At 40.4% G+C, this 18,752-nt stretch overlaps 1 protein-coding gene across 1 annotated transcript in view; it reads right to left on the minus strand.

The window, feature by feature from the left end:
- Positions 1-7,314: 7,314 nt before the first annotated feature.
- agps (alkylglycerone phosphate synthase) overlaps positions 7,315-18,752 on the minus strand; it is a 58,319-nt gene continuing 46,881 nt past the window's right edge. Inside the window, exons 17-20 of the mRNA XM_079619728.1 lie at positions 18,426-18,515; positions 17,171-17,270; positions 16,273-16,330; positions 7,315-10,388 (exon numbers count right to left, since the gene is read on the minus strand). Coding sequence (XP_079475854.1) covers positions 10,267-10,388; positions 16,273-16,330; positions 17,171-17,270; positions 18,426-18,515 — 370 coding nt within the window. The 3' untranslated portion in view covers positions 7,315-10,266. The remainder of the gene's footprint in view (positions 10,389-16,272; positions 16,331-17,170; positions 17,271-18,425; positions 18,516-18,752) is intronic.

Here is an 18,752-nt window from a genome sequence, read left to right on the forward strand (position 1 = left end):
AATAATATATATATATATTTTTTTTATTATCATTGATTATTTTTTTTTAGTTTACCAGCATTACATCAGTAATTGGTCCATCCAGTTGGTTTATGGTATATTTCATATTCAATAACACAGTACAACTGTTAAATTCATGTTCAGAATGCTTTTTCCTTCAGTGTTTCTCTTGACATCACAACTCAGGATGTCTAACACCACATTTGAGGTTTATGTAATCAAACAAAAAGTGTTCACAGCTGGAAAAAAAAATCCAAATATCTTTAAATCTAAATGCAGATTGTCAGCACAAATGGATGCTTATTATCCAGTCGTTTTATTTTCTGTTTTCCTGAGTGAAGGGGGAATTCTAGAACTATGCCGTAGTATTTGGGGAAAAGAAACCCCCATTTGGGTTGTCATGGATGGACTGGCTGTAGGGAGAAACTTCGATAAAGCTAAATTTATATAAGATGTAATCATAAAAGTTTAAAGTTTTTAAGTCGCTGTTCACTGGGATCAAACGTGATAGAATCCTGATTTCCAGAACTCTTAGAAGGAAAGGTTCTATATGGAACCTTAAAGGGTTCCGTCAGGCACTTCATATATACAGCAGAACCTTTTAGGAGATTCATTTTATGGATTTATTTTGAATTAATTTGGTTTTAACTGATTTTTTTCATTTTGATTAAAGGGGTCATAAAATGGATTTTTGTTATGTTCCTTTATAATGCTCATCCTTTATAATAGGTTAATTTACAAAGTTACAGTTTTTTTGCACAAAAAGCGTAAAAAACTATTATTTTCAACCCTCATTCTGTCTGAAATGATCAGTTTTTAACGCGTGGCTCCTTTAAGGCTTGTCAGTAAACGGCCACTGTTATGATTGGCTAACATCATTGCATAGGAAACAGAATCGACGCACACTCGCTATTGCACGCAAGTAAGTGATTTGAAAACATTATCCATATAAAATCATCATTTACATACAAAGCATTGTGAAAACCTTTAACAACGGTTTGTGATGAAGCTGCTGTCAGATCCAATACAGTTGCTGCTTCATCTGTCAATCAAAGTTTCTTTGAATTCTCCATTACTCTGTGCCTCATTCACAAAGCAAAATGCTCCGAACTAACATAATCCTCCGACGCCATTAAAGTAAACCATCCACTTGTTTCTGACGCCGGGATCCTTCTGAAGTCTGTACAGAAACACAAACGAGATGTTTAAACTGGACGTTCCTTCACTCTTCCATTTGTCGTTGTTGTCGGCGGACTCAAGCGTGTATACGTCAGAAACTGAACACACACCTGTATACCGTATCAGTGTAGACAGCGTCATTGACTATAATGGCTTCTGTTTGCTTTTGACGTGACACACACATCCACTGTAAGCAAATGCCAGCTGTTCAGCGACAGAACGCCAGTGGGCGGAGCCTGATGTGATGATGTAAAACTATTGGTCGATGTCTTGCTCAGGAGGCGGGCATATGCAAATGTATTTGCCCATGAGACATCACAGCTTGATTGAATAAATGCTTTGTTTATAATGAGGCGGATGTTTTAAGCTGAAACTTGCAGAATGTTTTAATGGTGAATGTCAGATCAAGGCAAATTTGATTTCTCATGTCATGACCCCTTTAAAATGACTGGATTAAACAGCTCGCAAACATACTTTATCACTAGAAATAATTGCAATTACCTGTTAAATGAAAGTATTATGCAATCATTTAAGAAATTTCACTTAATATAGAACCTTTCTGGAATAAAGAGTTCTTTAAAATGGAGTCAGGAACCCGAGAGTTCTAAATAGAACCTGAACCTTTTCTTCTAAGAGTGAAGTCTCCCTCCACCAGAAGGGTAGCTATAGTCCACATATAACCACACATATTCACCTGGATCAGAACCTGTGTTTCTTCCCGGTCTCATGTCCGGATTTATATAATATGTGACTGCACTTTGATGATGTGTTGTGGTTTTGAAAGCAAAACGTCCACATGCTCTCGGGAAACTGAAGATAAAATGCCAATTGATGGAGAATAAAATTGAGTTGCATGAAGAAGTGTCTGAACAGTCACGCTGTAATGAGATTCATCTGTACTTCATTATTCAGTACTTGAGTTATTGTACCTGCATGAAAGCAACTGTTGCATCAGTGGGGGGAATACTTTCATATTGTGTAACTGCATTATTCAGAAAGTTTTGCATTATTCAGAATGATTTCTTGGGGGGTTGGTTATTGCTGTTACCACTTCTCTGAGGCGTTATGTAAGTGATGAGGCTGTCTTGAATTGTCTTGTTCTCTTGGTTCAACTTTCCTTTTGTCTGGCAGAGATTTCTGGAGAATCCTGAAGCATGATTTCTGGAAGTGTAAACTGTCCGATTCAAATAAACGTGCTGCTAGAAATAATGAGTTGGAGATTTCTGCGAGTAGTTTGGAGAATTCAGGTGTAAACTTCTCGCAGTTGGTCCGACACTTGTAAAATCCTATTTACTTTGCCTATAAAGCTTATGTAGCTCCGCCCCTTTTCAGCGCTTCCGGTTTGTGTTTCCACAGCATGAAGGTGAGATCTTACGGATTTATGAATGAACTTATAGTTTTAAAATCTTCCCGGTCTACTGACATTTGTTAGGACATCCGCTTCTTACATTATGATCATGATAACTTTCATTAACTCTACAGTAAGTAAATCCACTTCACCAGCTAATTACTCTTCAACAGTGATGCCATATAAATATACAGAGCTACCGCAAAATTTTTAATTTTTAAAGATCCATTCTAAAGAACTTATTCCAAAGATTTTGTGTGCTTGTTTCTCTGACACATAAGGTCTATAAAAATGTATCATTTTTAAAATCCCTGTGGTAAAAATCAAGTTTTTAAAGTTGTTTATACGTCTATGTGGTGTTTTTAATCTGCTTTAAGACAAACCATGTGTAAGTTCATAAGTGGACAGCATTGCTGAGTATTTTCTGCTTAAAACTGCAGTGAACCAAAGACCGTCTCAAAAACACGGTTAGAAATCGCTGGTGTTTCTGACGTCACACACTACCTTGTAACCAATCAGATCAACGTGTGATCGTCAACCAGTGGTTCTCTGAGTGAGTGAGTGGAGGCGGGGCTCATTTGCATATTCATAGAACTGTATATACTAAATGAGGCATTTTAAGGCATGAAGACATTTTTTCATGGAAAATAAATGTTTAAATATGTAATTTTGGTGATCAAAGATGAGTTTTTAAGGGATAAAGTTATTGACTACATGGGTGCTTTAAGATTTTAAATGTTAATTTATAAACCTGTAAAAAGAGTACTTACCTAAACTCTGATGTCGTTGATGACTGAATACTTCTGTTAATGATAACTTCATAAAAAAAAAAAGAAGCAGTTCTCAATTAAGTAATTTGCATGCTTCAGTGGAAGAGTATTTCTGTTGTTGTTGCTTAGGTCTCAGATTGCAATGTTGTGATTCATCTTAGAGCCGGATGGTTTGTTTCACAGTAGCCTCTATGCTGAAAATGAATCAGAAATATAAAGGCAAGCAAGACTGCGATGAAACTGCGGCCCTGCAGCACTGCTCATTTTAGACGTCTCACTAACCTGACACACATAATTCAGGTCATGAAGCACAAATGAGTTCAGTTCATTAGTCAGGTGTGATCAGATGTGTTACATAAGGAGTAACATCCAAAATGTGCTCATGTGCTCCTCCTGTAGGACAGACAGACACCACACAACAGTGACACCGTGTGGTTACATTACACAATGATCTGCAGCTGAAAGCCTATTACAGAAACTGAGTGTCCATAGATTACAATCCTTTTAAACCAGTGCTCGAAGTGGGCCGTATACGCACCGGTATCATTTGAAAATTATTTTTTTTACAATTAAAACGTATTGTTTGTGAGACATTAGATTAACAACATGCGCATAAATGATTAAAGACACAATCACAATGTAAAAATGATTTGTTGGTTTAACTTACCCTAACCTGGTTGCCTAATTTAAAGTCCCCCTGTGGTGAAAATCCATGTTATAATGTTGTTTATATGTCTATGTGGTGTTTTTAATATTAAGTTACACATGGTTTGTTTTAAAGCATAAGTCAACACCAATGCTGAGTGTTTTCTCCTTAAAACTGCAGTGAACCAAAGACGTCTCAAAAACGTCTCGGGTTACGACTGTAACCCTTGTTCCCTGTGAAGGAACAAGACACTTAAGGGAATGCCCCTCAGCGTAGAGCCTCTGAAGCATGAATGAATCTAAGCCAATCCTGATTTGTGCTGCATCATGACGTAACGTGTGACGGCATACCCGGCACACATCAGAGTTAGCTTTCTGTGATGAAGCAAGTCGCTCGCAGGCAGGGGAAGGCGTGGCAAAGGGACGCAGTTTCTCATTCCCTTCTCAGGGAACAATGGTTACAGAACTGCATCGTAAGCGACACTTTGGGGAACGAATAACCACTATGCCACAACGAACCCCGCCTGTCCTAGTGTGCGAGCACTCGTGCACCTGGCGTTGAAGGAAGGCTCAGACTGTAAAGTCTCATGAATGTGTGCGGAGTGGCCCATCCAGCTGCATCACATACTTCATGGATAGGGGCCCCTGAGAGGAGGGATCTAGAGGACGCCATGCCTCTGGTTGAGTGAGCCCTCGCGGCCAAAGTGAAGGCAAGCTGCGCACCTGATAGGCCAAGGAAATAGCCTGAACTATCCAGTAGCTGATGGTCTGTTTGGAGGCCGGGAGCCCTTTCTTGGGTGATTCGAAACACACCAGGAATTGGTCCGACTTCCGCCATCAAGAAGACCTCTAAACATAAATCTTGAGAGCTCTGACAAGGCAGAAAATGAAGTCTCTCGTCATCCGCCATCTTGTGAGGTGGAGGATGAAATGCCTGCAGAACCGTAGAGCTTGCCGTGTAAGAAGGCACCTTCGGCACATAGCCCGGCCTTTGATACAAGATAGCCTTAATATTTCTGGGAGCAAACTCCAGGCACTCGGAAGATATAGAGAGGCCCTGAAGATCTCCTACTCTTTTTAGAGAAGTGATGGCTTATAGAAAAGCTACCTTAAGGAAAAGGTTCTTGGCCTCAGCCGACTTCAGAGGTTCGAAGGGGGCCTCGACCAGCCCTTCGAGAAGCACCGCCAGATCCCATGTGGGAACTCTGGTACGAGCCGCAGATCTCATCCTCCAAGCCCCACGAAGGAAACGTACGACCAGCTGATGTCTTCCCAGAGGCCCATAACCCAGAGGAGTGTGGAAAGCCGCAATGGCAGCCACGTACACCTTGAGTGTGGACGGGGTAAGACCAGCCAAGAAGCGATCTCAGAGGAACTCCAGCACTGAAGCCACCGGGCAGTTAACTGGGTCCACCTCACGCTCTCTACACCAAATGGTGAAAACTTTCTAGTTTAGGCCATACAATCTCCTCGTGGAGGGAGCTCTGGAGCTGAGTATGATCTCGACTACTCCTGCTGACAGGCCAGCTTCTAGATACTGTGCCTCCTCAGGGGCCAGACCCACAGTTTCCATAACTGGAATATTGAGCCCTTTGCCTGCGGAAGCAGGTCCTTCCTGATGGGAATCTCCCATGGAGGGCCCTCTAGGAGCAATACTAGGTCTGAGAACCATACTCGGGCCGGCCACAATGGGTCTACAAGCAGTAGACAGACAGACCCCGTCGTGATGGACCCTCTCCAGAACTCCCTGGAGCAGAGCGATGCCCACCAAAGCAGATGTATCCCAGCAGGGTTTGCTGGGCAGCACCGGGGTCTTTAGGGATGACGCAACGTCGGGGGACAGATAGCTAGCCAATGGCTCTTCCACCTGGGGCATCATCCCATAACCATTTTCTCTCGACCCCACGATGTTGCTGTAGTCTACAACTGGGGGGTTGGACAAACAAGAGGTGTGTGGATTGTTCCACGATTTAAAAATGGGAAAAAATGCTAGACCCCGGCGATGAAGTTGCAAGAAGCGCTCGTCCAACTTGCTTTTTGTTTGCGCATCCTGCCTTTCACGTGGCCAACTAGGTTTAAACAAAGGTTTAAACATTTAAACGGCATATTTAAACGGTCCACGGCACGAGAGACAACCTCGACCAGCTCCACCAATGCGGGGACATGAAGTGGCGAGTCATCTCCAAAATCCCCACCTTCGATTCTGAGCACAGAAGCTGAAGCTCAAGCAGAGGAATCTTGAGGAAGTGCCTCAGCAGTCTCAGGGTCCCCTGTCAGATCCATTTGCGAAAACCCATGATGTGAGCCGCCCCGCACCATGGGGAGCGTGATCCTGACCATCGTCACTGAAGATGGCCAGACGGGAGCACAGCACTCGGATTGGAAATGCATCACAATGTTTACAGGCAGCCCCCACTACGCTGAGGGGTGTTCCCCAAAGTGTCGTTACGACACGGTGCGAATTCCCTCGAAAGGGAACACGGTTTGAAATTGCTGGTGTTTCTGACGTCAATCAGATCAACGTGTGATCGTCAACCAGTGGATCTCTGAGCTGCTGTGAGTGAGTGGAGGCGGGGCTAATTTGCATATTCATAGAACCACGTATACTAAATGAGGCAAGAGTGTAGAGTTTCATTCAAGCCATTTAAAGGCATGAAGAAACATTTAAATATATAATTTTGGTCAAAGATTATTGGTAAAATCATTGACTACAGGTCAGGGGGACTTTAAACTAAAAATGTGAGTTGATACAAAGAAAGAGATTACCGTAGTTTATTCAACAGAAACTCAACATACTCAGTTATCTAAACGTTTGTTAACCTGAGCTAATTTGAAAAAAGGATTTCTGAAAAGTTGTGATCAATCATAAAAATAAATATGTTTTATGGTGCAGTGACAGATAGTTAATGCACTAATTTAAAATGCTGATCAGAGTGACAGAAACAGAGAAACATCATGACATTATTTCGTTCTACTAAATAATGACCCAGCAGCTGATTATGAATTATAGTAATTGATAGATTCATGTTCTGCTATTCAAAAAATAAATATAAAGCAAAAAAAGTAATGGTTTAATATAGGGCAGATTAAACATATTTTCAACCACTTCCAGAGTAGAAAACACATTCGACCGGATTGCTTTCGTAGTGTAAACACTCATGTGTTCAAACAGACACAAAAGACCGTGTTTTCTCCGTCTACTGATCTAATGAGTGAACATTACGGGGAGTACGCTAGCCGGACAGGGTTTAAACTGTCGGCTGGAGAACCAAGTTTGGTTTGACGATGAAAAACATTCCTGATGCAAGGCCTCTGATTGGACAGACCAAACCTAATTAAAACATTTGCAATAATGACAGAGGACACAAGATCTAAAATGTTCTGACATGTTAATTTATTGCACAAACAGCTTTGACAAAAATGTACTCTGATATTAAACACATGACCAAGAAATCTGAGGGAAAGACAAGGGAAACCTTCATTACATTTTGGTTAAAATCTGTTAATACGGCTGTTGTTTTTCTTGAAGTGACGTTAGATGATGAAACCACTCAGGAATCAGCCCGAGGGGCAGCGAAGCCTCCTCTAGATCCTTCATTTCGCGTTTCAGCAACACAATAGTCCAGAAGCAGATGGATTCATAACACATAAAAAAAGCTCCTGACACAATAAACGTGTGACGTGGGAACCAGGAAAGAGGATCTGCTGAACATCACAGCCCTGTTCGACCGGACGTCTGGAAATAAAGACCCTGCCAGGCTGCTGGATTGTGTGTTTAGGCTTAAATGTTTTACTAAAGTGCCACCGTAGTAAAGTGAGCCGTCTGAGCCTGTCGAACAGGTCACGCACGACATTACTCTGATACTCATCCAGCAGAGCGTAGTGGCCGAGCAGCGAACAAATAAAACTTCATCATTAGGTCCAAACATTCAAGCCTTCCAAAATCTTTGAGTATCTTTTTTTTTGTGTGTATATTGACAGTGAAAAAGAAAAAGTGAAAAGTAACATGAAAGTATCAGACTTCTCTTCCTGCAGGAATGACGTCTGGTTCCCTCCAGATTCTCCTGTGGGGTTTTCAATTTATGAGTGGAATAATACATGTGGTAAACATAAATTGACGATACATGGACGTTAAACTGCACACACTCACACACCAAACTGCCTTATCTTGTTACTAGAAACATACGTTTTCTAAAACAAATATAAATAAAACAGATATTCGATATCAGTCCGTCTCATTCATAGCATTGTCTGTAAGTATAGTATCATAAAGTTATGGTTACCACAGACCTTATTTCATTCATTAATTGAAAAACCCTGTTATAAAAAACAGGAAAATCTTGAGGAAACAAGGATTTTAAAGTCATCCCTGCATCACTCTATAATATCAATGTATCAAGTGTTTATGCGTCTCATAACACAATTTTAATGTGCAGAAATGCCAATGAGATTTCAGAGCTTTGGCGATTAGGGAAGTTGTCATCTATAATGTCAATTTCTGAATGTTCCTCGAACAAATCTGACATTACTTGGGATATTGTTTGGTCTACTTTTGATCCTTTTCCGGTTTTTCCATGGTCTAGAAAAGAGCAGCGCGAACATTCTTCCGAACATCTCTCTTTGAGTCCCACAGATGAAACCACATGATTTTCTGTTTCAAGTGAACTACTTCTTTGAAAGAAAGCATCTCCTACATATCATCCACGTCAAACCAAGTATAACAGACTCTCGGAGTTTAATAAACTCGACAACAGATGAACGGAGGAATTCTGACAGGCTTATTTTTTCCTCAAAGTTAAACGCATACAACAAATCAAAGCACGTAACAGTCACACATCATGTTTTAGATCCCAGTTCAGATCATCTCTGGCTTTTTTGCATATGTTGTGTTAAAAAAATACAATTTATCGTGATGGATCTTCGGTGAACATCCTCTCTAAACCGTGTGCTCATGTTTATATACAGGACACACAGATGTGTGTGTGTGTGTGTGTGTGTGGCTGAAGCAAGTCTGCAGTAGAAGAGATGCTGACAGTCTTTGGCAGAAACACAAGGAGAGATTTGATGCAGATGATGGAATCAGCCAGAGCACAACACACACACGTTTACAGGCTCAGCTCACACACACTGCACCTCGTAAAAGAGTCAATCTCACAAAAACACGTCATAATCCCTCCAGAATCAAAAGACAAAAACAACACTTTACAATAAGGTTGAGTAGATTAGTTATGGCTGGCATCATGAACGACAAAAACGATATATAAATACACAAATATACTATTGATCCGTGTTACTTCACATTCATTCATAAAGCATTTACTGACGTTAGAATGTTTTAAAAGTATGTACGAATAATAAATTCTGTATTGTTCTTTATTAATGTCAACTAATGCATTACCTAATGTTGGTGAATAAAATCTTATTATAAAGTGTGAAGAATAAAACTACTTAAAAAAGCAATATTAGGGCAATTTCCATGACATTCATGACAGTAAATATCCTATGGAAACCTGTTTCCGACACAGAATGAAAAATAAATAGGGAAATTGAAACTTTTTATCTCATAATTTCATGATATAAAGTCGCAATTGGGAGTAATAAAGTCAAAATAGCAAGATGTAAACTCGCAATTGTGAGATAAAAAGTCTCAATTATCTTTTAAAATGTTTTATTCTGTGGTGGAAACAAACTTCCATTATATTCCCTCATTCTCATTACACGAATAATCATTTTAATTACCATAATTACGTTTTTTTCATATTTGCTTAATGAGATTTGGTTCAAAAATTCATTATGGTTGAAAAAATTGGCTTTATGTGCTTTTTTTTTTCTTTTGATTTTAGAAGCGAAATACAATTGGGACATTTTTCATGAGATTCACCCCACCCCCCTCAAAAAAAAATAATTACAAACAGTTTATTGAGCTGACGAATAGAAAAGGCAAAAGTTCAGTAAGGAAGAGAGGATAATAAAACATTGAGTCACTCAGAAAGAGGAGTGTAAGACAGACAGACAGAAGGCACACTGCTTTAAAAAGCATAATTCAGTCTGCTAATGTAAGAACACAACAGTAGTGCCAGACACAGACCGCACAGTATCAAAAACCTGTTCAGTCACGGGAAGACCGGCGAGAAATCAAGTCACGTGATCAGGAGGAGGAGCCGCCCTGCCACCTCACTGAAGAGGAGGTCAAAGGTCAAAGGTGGTGGGGTTAATGAGAAACAGAGGTGTGGTTTATCGTGTTACTGTGCGAGAAAGACGGGAATATGAGGTTTAAATCAAATATGATTAGAAGATAATAGAAAACGCATGAGTGTTGCTGAATTACAACAGGTTTCCGCTGCCAAAAATGTTCTGAGGATCCACAAAGTCCTTCACCGACTTGAGCACGCCGAGCCCCACGCCGGACACGCTCTCTTTCATCCATTCCTTCCGGAGCTTTCCCACTGTGAGAGAGGGAGAGAGAGAGAGGGAGAGCGAGAGAGAGGGAGAGAGAGAGAGAGGGAGAGAGAGAGAGAGAGGGAGAGAGAGAGAGAGAGGGAGAGAGGTTGGATGATGGATGTTCTGCGGTGGGCGGCACTGCTGAAACGCTGAGATGTTTTGCATGATGTGATTTATGGAGAGCAGCAGACTATCAAACTCATTATCCCCGAGCTCCCAGAGGAGAGAAACTACAGCAGCACAACTCACATTCCTGTCTGTCTGTCTGTCAATCAATCAATCGATCTGTCTGTCTGTATGCATGTGTGACTGTCTGTCTGAATTACTGTCTGTCTGTATGACTGACTGTATGACTGTCTGTCTGTATGACTGTCTGTCTGTATGACTGTCTGTCTGTATGACTGTCTGTCTGTATGACTGTCTGTCTGTCTGTCTGTCTGTCTGAATGTATGACTGTCTGTCTGTCTGTATGACTGTCTGTATGTATGACTGTCTGTCTGTCTGTCTGTCTTTCTGAATGTATGACTGTCTGTCTGTATAACTGACTGTATGACTGTCTGTCTGTCTGTCTGTATGACTGTCTGTCTGTATGACTGTCTGTCTGTATGACTGTCTGTCTGAATGACTGTCTGTCTGTCTGTCTGTCTGAATGACTGTCTGTCTGTCTGTATGACTGTCTGTCTGTATGACTGTCTGTCTGAATGACTGTCTGTCTGTCTGTCTGACTGTCTGTCTGTCTGTATGACTGTCTGTCTGTATGACTGTCTGTCTGTCTGTCTGTCTGTCTGTCTGTATGACTGACCGTATGACTGTCTGTCTGTATGACTGTCTGTCTGTATGACTGAATGACTGTCTGTCTGTATGACTGAATGACTGTCTGTCTGTATGACTGAATGACTGTCTGTCTGTATAACTGAATGACTGTCTGTCTGTATGACTGAATGACTGTCTGTCTGTATGACTGAATGACTGTCTGTCTGTATGACTGAATGACTGTCTGTCTGTATGACTGAATGACTGTCTGTCTGTATGACTGAATGACTGTCTGTATGACTGAATGACTGTCTGTATGACTGTCTGTCTGTATGACTGAATGACTGAATGACTGTCTGTCTGTATGACTGAATGACTGTCTGTCTGTATGACTGAATGACTGTCTGTCTGTATGACTGAATGACTGTCTGTCTGTATGACTGAATGACTGTCTGTCTGTTTGACTGAATGACTGTCTGTCTGTATGACTGAATGACTGTCTGTCTGTCTGTATGACTGAATGATTGTCTGTCTCTATGACTGACTGTCTGACTGTATGACTGACTGTCTGTCTGTCTGTATGACTGACTGTCTGTATGACTGACTGTCTGTCTGTATGACTGACTGTCTGTCTGTCTGTATGACTGACTGTCTGTATGACTGACTGTCTGTCTGTCTGTATGACTGACTGTCTGTCTGTCTGTATGACTGACTGACTGACTGACTGTATGACTGACTGTCTGTCTGTCTGTCTGTCTGTCTGTCTGTCTGTCTGACTGACTGACTGACTGTCTGTCTGTATGACTGTCTGTCTGAATGACTGTCTGTCTGAATGACTGTCTGTCTGAATGACTGTCTGTCTGTCTGTCTGACTGTCTGTCTGTATGACTGACCGTATGACTGTCTGTCTGTATGACTGTCTGTCTGTATGACTGAATGACTGTCTGTCTGTCTGTCTGTATGACTGACCGTATGACTGTCTGTCTGTATGACTGTCTGTCTGTATGACTGAATGACTGTCTGTCTGTATGACTGAATGACTGTCTGTCTGTATGACTGACCGAATGACTGTCTGTCTGTATGACTGACCGTATGACTGTCTGTCTGTATGACTGACCGTATGACTGTCTGTCTGTATGACTGACCGTATGACTGTCTGTCTGTATGACTGACCGTATGACTGTCTGTCTGTATGACTGACCGTATGACTGTCTGTCTGTATGACTGACCGTATGACTGTCTGTCTGTATGACTGACCGTATGACTGTCTGTCTGTATGACTGACCGTATGACTGTCTGTCTGTATGACTGACCGTATGACTGTCTGTCTGTATGACTGACCGTATGACTCTGTCTGTATGACTGACCGTATGACTGTCTGTCTGTCTGAATGACTGTCTGTCTGAATGACTGTCTGTCTGTCTGAATGACTGTCTGAATGTATGACTGACTGTTTGACTGTCTGTCTGAATTACTGTCTGTCTGTATGAATGAATGTCTGTCTGAATGACTGTCTGTATGAATGACTGTCTGTATGAATGACTGTCTGTCTGTCTGTCTGAATGACTGTCTGTCTGTCTGAATGACTGTCTGAATGACTGTCTGTATGACTGTCTGTATGACTGTCTGTATGACTGTCTGTATGACTGACTGTCTGTCTGAATGACTGTCTGAATGACTGTCTGTCTGTCTGAATGACTGTCTGTGTGACTGTCTGAATGACTGTCTGTCTGTATGACTGTCTGTGCGTATGTCTGTCTGTCTGAATGACTGTGTCTGTGCGTATGTTTATCTGTCGGTCTGTCTGTCTGAATGACTGTCTGTCTGTCTGTGCGTATGTCAGTCTGTCTGAATGTCTGTATGACTGTGTCTGTCTGTATGACTGTGAACATGAGCGACAGACAGACAGACAGACTAAACTCCACTGAAACATATACATCAATCAATATCAGCTAAACAACTTTGTAACAAAATCTTACATTATATCTTATAAATATAAAATCTTGAAATACTAAAGAACCTATCAAAAATACTTAAGTGCCATTCATAAAATATGACATTATATAAAAACTGATGGTTGCCAGGGCGTCGCTGTTCTGTGTTGAGGTAATCAGAGTGTTTTTAATATGTTGCTGTGTGGTTAGGGTGTTGCTTACTGGCCAAACAAACAAACACTATCAATCACTGATATTAAAGCCTTTAAGCTGAAGACTAATTTCATGCTACGGCCGATAAATGGCTGATATTAATATTCTATAACATTTTGTTAAAAGTAATTAAAAATAAAACCCTCAAATCTTAAAAGTTTTAAATGCTACAAGTGAATTTAGGCATCACAATATTATATTGTAGAGTGTGATATTGGATATTAATTTAGAAATTAGCTAATGATTGTTTTGAACAATGTTATTAAATTGTTTAGTCAAGATCATTAAATTATTGTTATTAAAACATTATATCATAGTTGTAGTTTCAAGATGAATCAAGTCAGATTAAAGAACAAATCTATGGATGGATAGAACGGTGGAAAGAACGATGGTCCCTAGATATAATTCACACCTTCAAGTATCTATGAAATTTAGTTAATTAAAATAATATAAGAATTGAAGAGAATAGAATGCAATATAGTTATGATTTCTTTCTAATATCATTAAACCAATGACACATCCTTTATGCGTGTTGTGTTAATATAATCCCACACAGCATATTTGTCAGAACAGCAGTTTAGAAAACCTCAACGTCTCTCACACGCTTACTATGATTGATAAGCGACCAGACGCCGTTTCGTCATAATGCGTTACCGTTTGAGAGAGGGCGGAGCTTAGGGCCAGGGCAGATCGCTATTGGCAACTGCCCAAACCATGCATATGCAAGCAGGTCTAGTGGCGACAGAGCCAATCATCTCGCATGAGAGAACAGAGGGCCGGCCCACCGAACGCACACGAGCCAATCACGAGCGGCCCCACGCCCAGCGTGTGTGTGTGTGTGTGTGTGTTGTGTGTTGTGTGTGTGTGTGTCTCTCTCTCTCTGCTGGGCGACAGACAGAAACAGAAGGAGGCATGACTGCATCATTGCCTCCATCACGGAGATAATTTACACATCTATCATCTCGCCATCAGCTCTCTCTTTCCATCACTATCCTGTCACTATTCATCTCTCATAACCACTTTCACACAGCTGAGACATGCAGAAACTACAGCCAGGGACAAAAGCATATGTGTGTGTGCCCAACAATGGCTGAATAAAGAGGAAAAGCTCAGGAGTGCGAGTGTGTTTGAGGCTGATGCACTCGTATAACCCCTGCTCTTCACCTGCACAAACATACACACACACTGTTGGTGTTTCCTCAGCCGTGTGTTCACACATGCTGTGCTCAGAAGACACGTTTAAGCATGTCTGCATGGTGCCAAACAAACAAACCCAAAAAACAAAACTCCTACTGCGAAGACCAACAAGAACTCTTAGAATCCGGGTCACGGCACCAAAAAAGTATTGTACTCTGTAGCGGTCACATTAGTCCAAACACTTCACTATAACTATACACGTAGGACAACTGAGGTGATCGTTGGTCTGGACAGCACTGGAATATTTTATTAATTTTAGTGAATCACTTTGTTTGGATAGTTCCTTTGAATGAACAACCTAAACACAAATGATTCACTGATTCATTCAATTCATTATTTTCACAATGTACTCCCTCCCTTCATTTTTTTTGCAGGGAAATAAATGTTCAGTTAGTTCTATTTGCTAGATTTGTTAGGACAATTCACTAAAACCAACCGCTTAAACACACAATTGATTCACTGATTCATTTGAGTCATTACTTTCACAATCAATTGATTCATTCTCTGATTTGCAGTGAAATACATTTTTAGTTAGTTCTGTTTGCTATTGCTGTATTAAACTTTAATTTTCTCAATGTTTTGAAGACGTCACCAATCTCCCACCAAAGTTATTCAGTCAAGTGATTGACAAATGCTTTGCAAATCAGTTCAGGTTATTTCCTGGCATTCTCCCTCACTAAAGGCTGTGTGTGTGCCTCTCTTTAACTCTTTATCTCTACAGACCAGCACATCTATTTTAACATGTTCTTTCAAGGTTCAAAAGGCATATTTTTGTTGGTTTAGTTTGCTTAGATGCGTACACACGGTCAGTGGGCAACAAAGAAGTGTGTGTGTTTGTGTTTAGAGCGAGTGGAGGTCTGGCAAGCGTGTGTATTCACAGTTCTGACCCGTGGTAAACACAGGTTAGTAAACTGTGTGTTTCTCTCCTGCGCCCTCCCACCTCGCCAGCCCAGACTACATCTGTTTTTCCAGATACACACACACTCACTTCATTTGTCATGCTGTGATTGTGTGTAGACAAAAGGGCCTGTCGGCAGGCAGATAGTGCCGCAGTACCGCTATTAATCACAATTACAGAGAACTACCCCCCTCTCTCTCACACACACACACGGCTTTCTTTCTTTTAGATAGCAGTCATGAAAGTTTATAAACATCAGCTCACCATTTCCTCTCTCATTTTTAAGGTATAGTTCATTCAAAAGTGAAATATCACCTGCACATCGTTTCAAAGAGACTTTATTCTCTCTCTTCTGTGAAATAAAAGATGTTATTTTGCATCTGATCTTTGAATGATTCATTCACAAATCTGACTCAATGATCAGGTCGCAGCATTAGACAAGTCTTTTGATATTCTTTTCTTACTTATTTGTAACTCGCATTTTCTCAATTATTAATCTTCAGAATTGTATCTTTTGTATTCCACAGAAAAAAGAAAGAAGTCATTCAGTTTGGAACGACATAACTGTCAGAAAACAACGTTTTTGAGTGAATTATTCGTTTATCAGTCCATTTAAGACTCGACCTGTGCGTACAGATCTCTCGCTCTCTCTCTGTGTGTGTGTGTGCGTGTGTGATTAATGAGTATGGTGACGTTTAGCAAGCAGCAGGCGGACGGTAATGTAGATAAGTCATGTGTCTCAGACCCAATAAACCAGGACAAACCAGCGACCCCAGCGCTACCATTCTCTAAAAAGCTGAACAGTCTAGAGGCCGAGTTGTGTGTGCGTTCGGTTTAGTGAGGGTATAGACTCATTTATTTCAGATGATTCACGTGCTGTGTGGTGAAATTCACCTCCGTGGTGGTGAGACAGACTTCCTCCATTGGCAAGAATCTCCTCCCGGGCCGCATGCTACACAATAGAAGCAAAACAAGACGTTAATTATTTTTTAAGCCAAAAAAGAGAAAGATTGTCTTGCAATTGTCTTGTTCATTTGGATGGTTCATTCCAGAGAACACACAAATGATTCACTGATTCACACAAATAAACAAACACAAATGATTCACTGATCCGAGTCATAACTATCAAAATATTTAGCAAGCCTTTACTTTTGTAGTGAAATAAATGTTTAGTAAGTTCGATCAGTCTGTTGTGATTGGTCTGCTCTAATTGGTCAGATGGCCCAGTCTGCTGTAATTGGTCTGCTCTAATTGGTCAGACGGCCCAGTCTGTTGTGATTGGTCTGCTCTGATTGGTCAGATGGCCCAGTCTGTTGTGATTGGTCTACTCTGCTCTGATTGGTCAGATGGCCCAGTCTGTTGTGATTGGTCTGCTCTGATTGGTCAGATGGCCCAGTCTGCTGTGATTGGTCTGCTCTAATTGGTCAGACGGCCCAGTCTGTTGTGATTGGTCTACTCTGCTCTGATTGGTCAGATGGCCCAGTCTGTTGTGATTGGTCTACTCTGCTCTGATTGGTCAGATGATCAGTCTGTTGTGATTAGTCTATGCTGCTCTGATTGGTCAGATGACCAAATTATTAATTCAAGTCAAGTCAAATTAGTAATTCAAGACTTTTAAAATGTTCTTGGATGCCCTTATTTTTAGAAGTGAAATACATGTTTAGTTATATCTATCAGCTAGGGTTGCAAGGGTAATTTGGACAGTTCATTTTACTCTCACAGGTAAATATTGAGAAATGTTGTGCTAGTTTAAAGATCGATGGCTAATCTTTACCTTTCTTGCTGTCCTTACCTCCACTTTTTCGTAGACATGAACTGGATCACTCAGACCCCGGTAATTAAAGGCAAAATAGAAATACACACAAGCACCAGCATCATACGTCTGTGTAACTCTGGACAGAGAAAAACAAAGAGAAAAACATAAGTTATGATGCTTTCAAGTCCATCCGGGGAAGAGATCCACCATTTTATACTGACACCTTAGTGGTGTGGATGTAGCCATGATTATTTTTAAATACTTTAAATATTATTTAATTTTATAATATACCTTTTTATAATAATACTGAGTGCACTTTTAGGGGCCATAATTACACTAAAATATACTCATGTACAATGCATCAAATCTAGCCACTGATTTGAAGTTCCTATAAATGAAAAGCTATTGCTAGTTCCATTATTATCCTTCACCTAGATATTATCCAGCAAGCTTTATAACAATTCTTCATCAAAAAGCATGCAGGAATTGTACAGCCCATTTTTACAATCATCATGATACTAATTTACATCAACTAAAGATATCTATATCTATAATACATGCGTTGTTTGCTATAATTTATTTATTTGTCACAGCAACTCAAAAAGTCTAGGTTCAAATAAAATCCAGCTTTTCCCACTGGTAATTACGACACTGTGATGGCCGTCATAATTTCTCTAATTCTGCTCAGTTTTCTATTTATGTTCTGGTATATACACCACATAATCACTTATTTCTATATTTTTGTTTGATGTTTCTATAATCAGTAATCTTAATATACTTGGATTTACGGCTGCGGTGGGGTTTTAATGACTCTAGAAAGGCACAAAGAGAAAGTGAGAGACACTGACATGCTTTCTATCCAGGCCCTGCCTTTGTGACCCTTGACTTTGAGACAAAGTAAGTTGAAGTTTATCTGGTTTTGCAGAGGTTAAATGGCCACATCAATCATGTCTCACGCAGCTGGAAAGCAAACGACAGGAAATGAATGGCTAGGAAACGCTCTTCGGCCCAAAACTCCCTCTCTTTCTGTGTGACGGTGAAGGTGAGATTCGAATGAACACAGAGTTCACTAATCAATATATTAAGCTATACCTCTAGATTTTTACATTTACTGAATAAAATGTGAGCAGTGCTGGGTTATACAATAGTTGCCACCACCATGCTAGGGTCTTGTGGGTAATGTTTCTAGTGTGCTTCTCTTGAACACTAGTCCTGATGGTCATTAGACGCTTACTTATGGACAGCAAATCAAAGGTCAGAAAGATAAGTGTGTGTGTGTGTGTGTGTGTACCTGCATGTGGACAGCGGAGCGAACTGAACTCCTCTCTCCTTACACTCTCTTACAATCCTCTCCTTCACATTCCTGCACAAGTCCAAAATCCTGAAATAGAGACAAATTAAAAAAAAGATAAATACTAAATAAGGTGTGGTCAAGAGTAGACAAGAGTGGCCAAAGTCACCTAATCACTTTTATTCTGAAATGTTACAAATAGTCAAATTGAAGTAATTAAAACTTAAATACAACAAAATTGTAAAGTATGAAGAAAAACATAAAAATACAACAATATAAAATCACAACAAAATAATAATCACAACAATATAAAATACAACAATATAA

The sequence above is a fragment of the Phoxinus phoxinus genome (genome assembly GCF_949152265.1).
Source record: "Phoxinus phoxinus genome assembly, chromosome: 7".
NCBI lineage: Eukaryota > Metazoa > Chordata > Actinopteri > Cypriniformes > Leuciscidae > Phoxinus > Phoxinus phoxinus.